This window comes from Micropterus dolomieu, linkage group LG23 (assembly GCF_021292245.1).
Source record: "Micropterus dolomieu isolate WLL.071019.BEF.003 ecotype Adirondacks linkage group LG23, ASM2129224v1, whole genome shotgun sequence".
NCBI lineage: Eukaryota > Metazoa > Chordata > Actinopteri > Centrarchiformes > Centrarchidae > Micropterus > Micropterus dolomieu.
In genome coordinates, this window is record NC_060172.1 from 25324842 (window position 1) to 25336875 (window position 12034).

The 12034-nt window shown below is 42.7% G+C and overlaps 2 protein-coding genes across 2 annotated transcripts in view; one reads left to right on the plus strand and one right to left on the minus strand.

The window, feature by feature from the left end:
- myo1ca (myosin Ic, paralog a) overlaps positions 1-1898 on the minus strand; it is an 18120-nt gene extending 16222 nt beyond the window's left edge. Inside the window, exon 1 of the mRNA XM_046039036.1 lies at positions 11-1898. The gene's annotated coding sequence lies outside the window, so the exon portion shown is untranslated. The remainder of the gene's footprint in view (positions 1-10) is intronic.
- arhgap35b (Rho GTPase activating protein 35b) overlaps positions 1686-12034 on the plus strand; it is a 12913-nt gene continuing 2564 nt past the window's right edge. The window contains exons 1-7 of the mRNA XM_046039029.1: positions 1686-2814; positions 4686-8594; positions 8880-9021; positions 9404-9481; positions 9671-9802; positions 10026-10131; positions 10261-10477. Coding sequence (XP_045894985.1) covers positions 4875-8594; positions 8880-9021; positions 9404-9481; positions 9671-9802; positions 10026-10131; positions 10261-10477 — 4395 coding nt within the window. The 5' untranslated portion in view covers positions 1686-2814; positions 4686-4874. The remainder of the gene's footprint in view (positions 2815-4685; positions 8595-8879; positions 9022-9403; positions 9482-9670; positions 9803-10025; positions 10132-10260; positions 10478-12034) is intronic.

The window sequence follows — 12034 nt, forward strand, 5'->3', positions numbered from 1 at the left end:
AAACACATACCTGGTCTTAATAATCAGAGTGCATGAACAGCCTCACGGATGTTGAACAGTGGACACACTCTCCCATATCCCTCTTCAGCAGCTGGCTGGTGGTGGCCACAGTTTCAGTTACTTGTACAGCCGATGGTGAAGCTCGTAGACTATACTATCCATTGCCAGGCTGACTTTCTTTTCCCAGCAGCCTAAACTAAATGCACTCCCAATGGGAGCTTCTGAATCCAGGCAAATAAAATTGCAGCACAGCAATGGTACTTTCTAGAAAAAAAGCTTGAAATCTTTATAGAAAGTAAAAAACACTGTGACAGCATTAAGCCATCATTACAAAAGTGACTGAAAATTTGAGGTAGTTTATAGCCTATATACCCACTAGGAGGCAGTAATGCTAAAGTTAATGGTTTGCCAAAGTAATCAGATATGCTACTCATGAGTGATGCCAGACTCTGTTAAAGGTGGAAGGGCTGAATGGTAGTGTACTGTACTGTGAACTTGTACAGGCCAACTTATGAATATATTAGACTATATGTGGCTGCCTCCAATACACTTTGTTTTAGTCGTTTTGAAATACAGTTTCTACTGAAGTGATATTCCTTTTCTTGCTTTGGACCTTTGGGAAACTCTAGGGCTTCTCAAGGTCCATGTGTGTGCTGTAGTCTCATTTCCCTCTGTTTGTCTATTTACGTAATAGTGAGTTTACTGTTTATGGTCTTTACCAGTGGTGGAATGTAACTACATTTACTTACACTTTAAGTACTGTAATTAACGCCAATTTTGCATGTTTCCATTTTATACTACTTTACACTCATACTCAATTTAGAGCAAAATATTGTAATTTTTACTGCACTATATTTATATCACAACAACTTAGTTACGTTTCAGATTAAAATGTTACATTAAAAGGACACATGAAAGCTCATAAGTTACAATGCATTGTTAAACATTAAACCAGAAGTTCTTAACCTTTTTGGCTTATGCCCACTTACAAAAAAATCATGTCTAGTTGTGGCTCCTCCTTGTCATATTTCAGATGCCTTTAAGTTGTTAGCAGTTCCACCAAAGGGAGAGACATTTCCCCATCAAAATTCTCACGTAGTTATTCACATCATTGCAATAACTGCTCAAGGCCCAAAGAGGTCAAATGATCAAAAAAAACAGATTTGTGTATCAGAATATAGTTATTTTTTCTTATTTCCTCTCCCATTAATCATCTCACAACCCCTCTGACACAACCTATGAGAAAGGGCCATGCCCCTAGACTGGGAAGACTGGTCAACACTACAGACTGTAAAGCAAGTAAAAGTAGTTTCACCTTTAACAGCTTCTGAAAAATGAGTACTTTTACTTTGAAAACTAATTCAGCTGATAATACTTATGTATTTTAACTTGAGTTTGATTCAATGCAGGACATTGTAACTTAACGGAGTATTTTTAATTTAATGATCTGAGTAACATTACTTCTTGCACTACTAAACTTAATTACATATCCCACTGTATAAATGTTAGTTGTAATTTATACATTTTAATCCTTGCTGTTGCTAACTTAGGTGACAGGCACAGAGTTTGTTGACTGCTAAAATTACTAAGTAACCTAGGTATAAGTTAGGGTTGTTTAAAATAACTGTTGCTCAACGACCTTTTGTGGCCAACTGACATAATGTCAGCTGTTACTACATGAACAAGTCGTTAGCGTAACGTTTGTCATCAAATACTCTAAATTATCGCGAATTATCAGAGCAAAGTTTAAATGTCGTCTTTTCCAATTTCAGTTAAATTATTAAATGTATTTTATCACACTTTACGTAGTACAGTAACATTCGCATTACTTAACGTTAAGATGAAATCATTCACTTGCTAACGTTAGCTAAGTTAACTTAGTTGTTAAAAACATGTATGTCTGTATAACGTTATATGCGTGGTTAAATACAAGTCACATCAAGCCACAAATCTTCACTTAAATTTCGTTTAACCCCTACACGAGTTTGTGTAGTCATTCGTTGTCATTCGGGGAACATTCGTTGGTTTGTTTGTGGCAATACTTTTGAAAAAATGGGCTGAATGCTGAGAAATCGATTACTTTGGAGTAACGAGCCCAGTATACTGGTGAGCTAGCAGCAGAGAGCCGACCTGCTGCAGTTGTGTGAGGGCGCCGCTGGGTGAGTCTCTCCGCTGCTTCTGTCTCTGCAGCTCCCTTTTCCCAAAGAAAAGAAGAGGAGAACCAGGTCCGGGGAGGAGGGCCGCCGCCATTATCGGAAAGCTGGCAGAAATACCACTTTCACACACGCAGTCTGCTCATGAATTGATCAGGACACGAACAAATTGTGTTGCAGTAGAAGCATATTTCGGACGAAACACTACGGCGATTGCAACAAACTCACCGTTGTCTCGTGTGCGCGACCGGCCCAGCATTATGTGGGCACAACAATGGGCAGAATAATTATTGAAAAAGCAACGTGGTGGACAGAGAAGAAGACGGCTAAGCAGATTTTAATACGCCTGAATTTCCCGTGAGGAAAATCCCTTGCAAGAACAAAATTGGATCGTGCTATCATTTGGGATTTTTATTCTCCCCTTTCCCGTGTTTAATTGAAGCGAAAACTGATGCTAAACGATAGAATCCAGGAATGGGCACTGGATATTTAAATCAAATTACCCCATCGCACACAAGTTGTAACAGAGTATTATCAATATCTGTGAATTGAGACGACCCACCGTGTATTCTGCGGCTTTATGCTTGTGCACATCAGGCGACGAAGGCTGCGGCAAGCGCTGGCCTGACAGATGCAAGAGGAGAAAGGGAGAACTGCGATGGTATGTACCCAACATGCTCTCTCCTCGTCTTTATGGGCTATTTCCCAGTGAAGCTGTTGACTGCTACACCCTAGACAGCTGGGTAAATACGTTCGCTTTAAACGTTGTCTGTCGGTGTGGAGAAGGTAGGCTATCCCAGATTTCGTTCTGCAATTTCATTATGTAGGCAGAAGGCCTGGCGTGGTCAACCCCTCTCTGTGCACCCTAAAGCCCATGTTAACTGTTAATCCTTTGCAAAACATATAACTTTACTAAATCTTATCTAAGTAAGGAGGTTATGTAAATGAAATTGCTCGAAGGTGGGCTTTAGTAAACTGTATTTTCAGGCTGCTAGACAGAGTAGTTTGGTTGTTATTTATTTCCTAAGAACTTGTCTGTTCAATTGTGTATCAGGCCTAGCTCAGCTGAGCCGTGTGGACTGCCCATGGTTGCTTTTGACCCTGCCTGAGCTGATTGTTTCTAATGCATGGCCACTTCATGTGACAGGTTATTTATTTCATAGTTCCTCTTTTTTGTCATGACGTGTACAATTCTGCAGCTTGTCATATGCCCCTTTATTGAAATTATGAGCTGAATGTTGTATCGGCATTGCATCAGTTCTATTATCATGGATCACTCAGTCTTAACATTAAGTGTCTTAATGGGGTGAGCAAGTTCTTCATTCATTCACTGTTTTGTTTTGGGAGATCAGTCTGATAGCTGCTGTTTAGTTGAGATTAAAAACCTGTGGTGCCCACAACACAGTCATTGTCATACTTGTCACCCCACTCACTGATAAGATGACATTGTCCTTTGAAGAGCACCACTTCCAACATGTTTTCTCATAGGATTAATGTAATCATTTTGAACTTGGTTTGATATAATTGGAATTTATCTGAGATGAGCAGGAGAGAGCTAAAACTAGATGATTAATCAATTAGTCAGTTGATGTAATATTAATGTCTTCCATAAATCAAACCATTTTATAGTCAAAGTAATATCTAAAGTGAAGTTATATTAAAGCAAAATTGCCAGAAGCTGGTAGAGCTTCTCACATGTGAATAATTCCTGGTATCTTGGTTGACAGTAAATAGAATAGCTACTTTGCTGGGACTTTTTTGGACTGTTGGTTAGAGTGAACAGGATATTTGAAGATGTCGCCTTGGGCTTAAGAAAAATGTTATGTGCAAGTCTTTTTAGACATTTAAAAGGTTATTTGAGAAAATAATCAGCACATTAATTTAACTATTGAACCCCTGTCTGTATGGTGACTGGTTGGCATTACAGGTCCTGTAACACTGTCTTCATTGTGTTTTTACTGGTGGCTCAATCTAATGCCGAAAACTATGGCAGTGTTTGATAACAACTTGGTGTGTACAGTAATACTATTAAAGCACTGATTTAACACATTACTATTAATTGCTTTTAACAAATGATCAGACTTGATACATGAAAATGACCGTAGTCTTGATAATGGGCAGTAATTAGAGCCTAATAACTAGTCAATATAGAGCCAATATCGGTTGTGATATAAGTTGTGGTAAGTGATATACAAAGGAAAAGGGAACAATATGTAATAAAATGTGCCTCCTGACATTCTCACATTCCCATATCATTAGAGATCACTAAATTATTAAGGATAGAAATACAAAGAGGCTTTATGCAAGTTGATCGACATTTGCAAAGTCTTTGTTGAACATTTTCTAAGCAAAATACTGTCAATAACAAGTCCATTACCAAATTTTTCATCATGCGTAATATGTCCTAGGGTTAAGTGTCTGACATTTGCCCTATTGGTGGTTGTCCAAATAGTCGTCCCCCCCAAAATGTGTTTTTGTTGTTTGCCCACTTTGCCTGATGTCTTTGTTGTTTTTTTTTGTTTTTTTTGACAGGATCTGATTCTTATCAGGAATGAATGAAAGAACCATCTGCTCATATCACTGCACTGCTATTTATTAAAATTGAAGCCCAGCAGAAGAAAGTGAAATCTGATCTCTGTGGATCAGCAACTTTATGGACAAAAATTCAAGTGAACTCCTTTATACAGTGCCTGTTTATGGCAGGATGAGCGTCAGCAGACTATGATGGCGAAAAAGCAAGATGCCCGATCACCAATTTACAATCTCATTGTGGTGGGTTTGTCAGGAACAGAGAAAGAAAAGGGGCAATGTGGGGTTGGAAAGTCCTGCTTGTGTAATAGGTATGTCCGGCCTAGTGCTGATGACTTCTACCTGGACCACACATCGGTGTTGAGCACCAGTGACTTTGGGGGCCGAGTGGTTAATAATGATCACTTTCTGTTTTGGGGGGAAGTATCCCGGGTTCTGGAGGAGGGGCCTGAGTGCAGGATGCATGTTGTGGAGCAAACTGAATTCATTGATGACCAAACATTTCAGCCACACCGTAGCACTGCTATGCAGCCCTATATCAAACGGGCAGCGGCAACCAAGTTGGCTTCAGCAGAGAAGCTGATGTACTTCTGTACAGATCAGCTGGGCCTGGAGCAAGACTTTGAGCAAAAACAAATGCCAGAGGGCAAGCTGCAGGTTGATGGCTTCCTGCTATGTGTTGATGTCAGCCGGGGCATGAACCGCAACTTTGATGACCAGCTCAAATTTGTCACAAATCTGTATGGTCAGCTTAGCAAGACTAAGAAGCCCATTGTGCTGGTACTCACCAAATGTGATGAAGGAGTTGAACGCTACATCAAAGATGCACATACCTTTGCTATCACAAAAAAGAGTCTACCAGTAGTTGAGACATCTGCTCGCTCAAATATAAATGTGGACCTTGCCTTCCTCACTTTGGTCCAACTTATTGATAAGAGCAGGGGCAAGCCCAAGATCATTCCTTACTTCGAAGCCCTAAAGCTCCAGAGCCAGCAAATAGCTTCTGCCAAGGATCGCTATGAATGGCTCATCAATCGTATAGTAAAGAATCACAATGAGAACTGGATAAACACAAGTCGACGCATGAACACCTCCCCAGAGTACAAAGAATATGTCTTCTTGGAGGGAACAGCTAAATGCAAGAAGCTTTTTCAACAGCATGTCTACCGTCTGAAGCAGGAACATATTGAGAGGCGTCGCAAAATATACTTGAGCACTCTTCCTTTAGCACTTAGTTCTTTGGTGCCTGACCTGGATGAGATAGACCAACTGAGCTGGTCTGGTGTACAGAAGGTCCTAGAGTCCAAGCAGCACTTTGCCCACTGGTTTGTTGTTCTGGAGGACTCACCATGGGAGGATACATCTCATATTGATAACATGGAAGATGAGCGAATCCCTTCAGACCTACTTGAGACTGCTGAAGCAGAGGAATTATTTAATGCCCACCTGGAACATCTGCGTAATGAATGCAGACGGGCAGAGATGAGGCTGGAGTTTAAACAGAAGTTATCATCTTCTCCCTTTGTCACACCTGGTAAACCTTGGGAGGAAGCCCGCAGCTTTATCATGAATGAAGAATTCTACCAGTGGCTTGAGGAGCCAGAGTACTTGGACCTGTACAACCGCCATCAGAAGGAGATGATTGACCGTGCTAAAGAAGACTTTCAGGAGCTCCTACTGGAGTACTCTGAGCTTTTTTATGAGCTTGAGGTGGATGCCAAGCCAAGTAAGGAGAAAATGGGGGCAATTCAGGAGGTTTTGGGGGAAGAACAAAGGTTTAAAGCACTACAGAAGCTTCCAGCTGAAAGAGATGCTCTTGTATTGAAGCATATCCACTTTGTTTATCACCCTACCAAGGAGACCTGCCCCAGCAGCCCTCACTGTGGAGACTCTAAGATTGAACAACTCTTAGCTTCACGTTTCCCCACATGCTACCCATTTTTGGATATGAAAGCTCATTTTGGGGACACCAAGGCTGACAGAATTAATCTTGTCATTCTAGGAAAGGATGGACTGGCCAGAGAATTTGCCAATGAGATTAGGGCTCTCTGCACAAATGATGACTGGTATGTGTTAGACGGGAAGATGTATGAACTGACACTGCGGCCTATTGAGGGGAATGTACGTCTGCCGGTAAACTCCTTCCACACCCCCACTTTCACCCCTCACGGATGTCTGTGTCTGTATAATTCAAAAGAGTCCCTCTCCTATGTGGTTGAAAGCCTTGAGAGACTCAGAGAATCAACTCTAGGTCGAAGGGATAGCCAGCTAGCACAGCTGCAAACATCACTGCTTTTAGTCACTAAAAGAGGTGTAGGATCATATGTGGATATAGGTGGAGAAACTGCCTTAAACCTAATAACACAGGGACAGCAGGTTGCAAGGAGACTGCAGTGTAGCTTTTTAGACCCTGCCTCCCCTGGTGTGGGTTATGGCCATAATGTCAATGAGACTCAAATCAACCAGGTGCTGAGGGGCCTTCTGGATATTAGAAGGAGCACATCCTTTAGTAGCAGCTCCCCACCCCTCCTCCCTGAGCCTCCAGGTCTTAGAGATTCTCCTCATCAGCCGGCCCCAGAAGCAGACCTTCGCATTGTCATGTGCTTAATGTGTGGAGACTCCTATGACATTGAGCAGCTCCTGTCCCCGTTCCTAATGCGTCAACACTGCAGGCCCATGTCTAATAGTGGCACCTCTGTTTTGTTGGAGCAGACAATTGGTGGACATAAACTGGCTATAGAACTCTCTCTGCTCTCATACCACGCCTCCTTCACTTTGCGGAAGAGCAGGCTAGTACACGGCTACATTGCTGTGTACTCAGTCTCCCGAAAAGCCTCCCTGGAGACCCTCTGTGCCTTCTTGTGTGAGGTCCAGGACATCATCCCAGTTCAGCTGTTGGCAGTGGGAGATAGCCAGGCAGAGCTCACTGACAGTGACTATGCCTGTGAACAGCTCATCCAGGGGGAGGAGCTAGCCCATGAGATTGAGGGTCGTTTCAATAGTGTGGTTTGTGGATCCGGGGGCGTGGTAGGAGGCCTGCACAGGATAGAAATGTTCCATACTTTTCTGATGGAGGTGGTAGAGAAACGCAACATTGTGGAGGCCACACACATGTACGATAATGTTGCTGAAGCATGCACCAATGAAAATGTGTACTCCCCACGCTGCAGTTCTCCCAGTCCTGTCACCATGTTCCTGGATTCAGAGGATGACGTAGAGCCTTCGCCACCATACTATGATGGCACACTTACTTCTCATAGTGGGGGCTTCAACCTGCCTGACTTAGATTCCAGTGACATCTCTGTCATCTCTGATATCCGAGACTTTGAGAACAAACTCAACAACAAAGTACCGCCCCCAGTGAGAGTTAAACCAGGTGTCACATTTGACTTCCGGAAAATGAGCCGTAACCCATACATCGATACACTAGGTCATCGTCGCTCCCTACCCTCCGCTGTTACCTGGGTTCCCGGTGGGGATGTGGGCTATGATCCCTCAGACTATGCCGAACCCATTGACGCTGTTTCAAAACCCCGCCCTAGCAATGAAGAGATCATCTACTCAGTGCCACATGACAGCACACAAGGAAAAATCATCACCATCCGCAACTCCAACAGGATGCACTCCAATGGAAATGGCTCAGACAGCGAAGCAGACAGCAGTTCTCTGGAGCGAAGGAGAAAGTTCTCAGCAGCGGGGGTGAAACCTCGTCTTTACCGTGACCGCTCCAAGCGGCTTGGCAAATTCAGTAGCTTTCGCACCAGTTTCATAGGCAGCGATGATGAAATGGGAGCTCTTCCAAAGTCCAAGGAAGATGACTTTGGGACCCTAAAAGGGGAAAGTCTTGTTAATGAGGAGAGTGAAGACCCGAAAAAGAGGAACATTCTGAAGAGCCTGCGACGAACAGCCAAGGTGTGTATTACATCTGTTTTAATATAGAAAAATTAGCTCATTTCCATTTACATAATCTCATACAGAAATAGTTGTCAATTAATTAATTAATTACGTTTTAAATGTTATCTCAGATACTGCCCTTATAAAAAACTACAATCATTTCTATAGGTATAATAGTGCTACCACAGATAGTATAAACTATATTGAGGTTGTTGTTAGGAAAAAATGCATTTTGTTAGTATCCAATGAGTGCCACTCAGCATAACTGTCCCCTTTTGAGACTTTGTCTTTCTTTCTTCACAGAAAACAAGACCAAAGCCCCGTCCAGCTATTCCCAAGCCCCCGGAGAGCAATTACTTTGGGGTCCCCCTAGTGAGTGTGGTATCCCCAGACAGACCTATTCCACTCTTCATTGAGAAGTGTGTCCGCTTTATTGAGACAACAGGTAAGTTGTTTTGTCTTTTAACCATGTTGTGCATGTGATTTATGCACAGTTGGATTTTAATTTTTATTCTGAGAAATAATGACTATGGTCATTAATCAGGTTTTATTCTTCAATATAGCTATATATTTTTTTATGAAATTAATGTTATTGATTAGTACCCAAACATGCTCATTGTTAGATCTCCTAAACCTGTGCACCTGTTCATGACCACAATATGATGAGAGAAACAAGGGTTCATTCAGTTAAGTACTCTTCTGGAAACTGCCAGTATCTGTATTGTCATGTCTGTTTGCAATGGAGCTAATGTTTTTGTGCTTTGCTTGTTTCCCACTGTGCCCCCCCACGTCTTCCCCCTTTTCTCTGCTGCGCTCTTTTTCCTCAGGCCTGAATACAGAGGGTTTGTACCGCGTAAGCGGCAACAAGTCAGAGATGGAAAGCATGCAGAGGCAGTTTGAACAGGGTGAGTTGCTCATCAGACTTGTTTAAACCAGCTGTTTGACATGTAATTATAGGGCTGCCTAATCCAAACAGAAAACAGAAAATTACCAAAGGAAAGTGACATGCAACTGATTGTTCGATCCTGATGACAGCTACTACTGATGGGCTTATTTTCTGTGATCCCTTTAACTCTCTCTCTCTGCTTGTGTAGACCACGGATTAGACCTAGTGGAGAAAGACTTCTCCATAAACACTGTGGCTGGAGGCCTCAAAAGCTTCTTCTCTGAGCTGCCTGAACCCCTGGTGCCTTGTGCTCTGCAGGTGGACCTATTGGATGCTTTCAGTAAGCAAACACTGCTGGGCTGGGAGGGTCTTCACTAGAACATAAAAAGAGTATTTTTTTTTAGGAGGGAAGAGGGTAGGGATGGTTTTGGCAGACCTCCTTTGCTCTGTTTTCGATGTTTTAGTGTTGATGAGAATCATTTTCATGAGACATTTTAGTTTCAAACTACTCTGTGTAATGATGAGGTTTCAGTTTTAATGGTATCTTCTCTGTGTGTGTACAGAAATCAATGACAGAGAACAGAGGCTATATACCATGAAGGATGTCCTGAGGAGGTTCCCCAGGGAGAATTATGATGTCTTCAAATACGTAGTGAGCCACTTACACAAGTAAGTTCCCTGTCTACTGTTTAAATCACTTTCATGGCTTTGTTGGCCTTCTGTGGTAGACACCCATCTGTTTTCCCTGCACAGTATGATGAGAATGAATAAATGTGTCTATTTGTATGTTTTCCGCAGGGTGAGCCAGCTGAACAGGTTGAACTTGATGACCAGTGAAAACTTGTCCATCTGTTTCTGGCCCACCCTCATGAGGCCAGACTTCACCACTATGGATGCCCTGACTGCCACACGCACTTACCAGACAATCATCGAGACCTTCATCCACCAGTGTCCATTCTTCTTTTACAACCAGCCCCTTCTCGACTCGCCCACTGGCCTAGCAGGCCTCCCTGCCTCACCCACCACCACTCTAAGTGGGAGCTCTGCCTACTCTTGTTACCGCTCCTCTCCTCCCCATACCACCACACACTTCAGCCCACTGCAGCAGTCCCCGCCCACCACCCCCCAGTCTCCCCTGCAGTCTCTGCTCCCTCCCCTCCACCAGCACCCTCACTCCCACCATTCCCCTGCCGAACAAGAGACACTGTGAGAGACAGTGAAACCACGTGTGCCCATGATGATGCTGGACCTTATTACCAACTCACACAGCAACAACAACATCAACAACAAAAAAACGTGCACTTGCACACACATCTTTGATCATGGACAACATTTATGAAGAGAAGTCATAGAAAGTGACTGAGAAACTTCCCTAACCTGCCATTTGTATCCATACTTGTGTGCATCAGGGCAGATACCGTTATCCGTTACACTTCCTCTGCCCTCTGAGCCCCTGATCGCCTGGAATTTGACATCAGGTCAGAAGTGGAGGACAGAGGTTTGTGTCACAGCAAGCCTCTCTTCTGTCAACAGCCACCAAATATCCTACACTACCAAGAAATATAAACCTCCATGCCAAGCTGGAAGAGTTGATTTGTGGCCACCATGTTTTTATCGGTGTAAAAATGTTTGGGTTTTTTTCCTCATGAAAGTACTGCCACTGGATTTTTAGACTGTTCATCTGTTGGTCCTTTGGGCAGCAGTTTGCTCCGTATAGAAGAGGTTCCTCTGTCTACCTTTGGGGCTTCTCTCATCTTCTCTACTTGAGGGGTCAGCATGGGGAGGGGAGGGAAGGAAGGGGGGAGGTTACACATCCAGGGATGCACTTTAATGATCACTGTTGTTTTTCCCTCAAAAGGGTTTTCTTGACATACTGTGTTTTGTGTGTTTTTAATTTTCACAGCTCAAACAGCCATACCCATTGTCTCTACAGAGCTCTGGCAGATCAAACTTTGTTTACATCAAACTTGTTTTTGTATCCACAAACGTATCTGAAGCACTTTTTGGTAGTGTAGTGTTAAATTTGAAGAAATGCCACAGTGATTATTTGTCCATATTGTTTGTTTGTGGCATCAGTGCAGGCTTGTGAAACAAGATCCTTTTGTAAAAACTTGTTTTTGATCCAGAGGTCCCATTTTAGGCTGATGGGAAATCTGAATCTCCTTATATTCCTCATTCATCCAGCCATGTGAAAAAATAGTTTTCCTTTAGAGTTTGACTTCTAGCTGTTGGTTGATCAGAGTGGATGTTTAGGGAATTTTGGTTTAATTACACCATTATAATATCGGAGAAGACTTTGTCTGCTATCAGTCAAGTGAAGGAAAAATTGCCATTATTGAATGTGTAACCTAGTCATACCATAACCCAACTCTACATTGCCATCTGGTGTCCATGGAAACCAAACGCTTGAAACACGATAGGCTGCTGTATGTGTTGCTGTGGTCTATCAAACCAGGCTCTTTGTATTCATCTAATATTAAGGGCCTTTAACTCAGAAGTTACATATTCTCAACACACTGTTACTGCTAGTCCTGCTATACAATACAATGACCGGAAGAAGTTACATATTTGT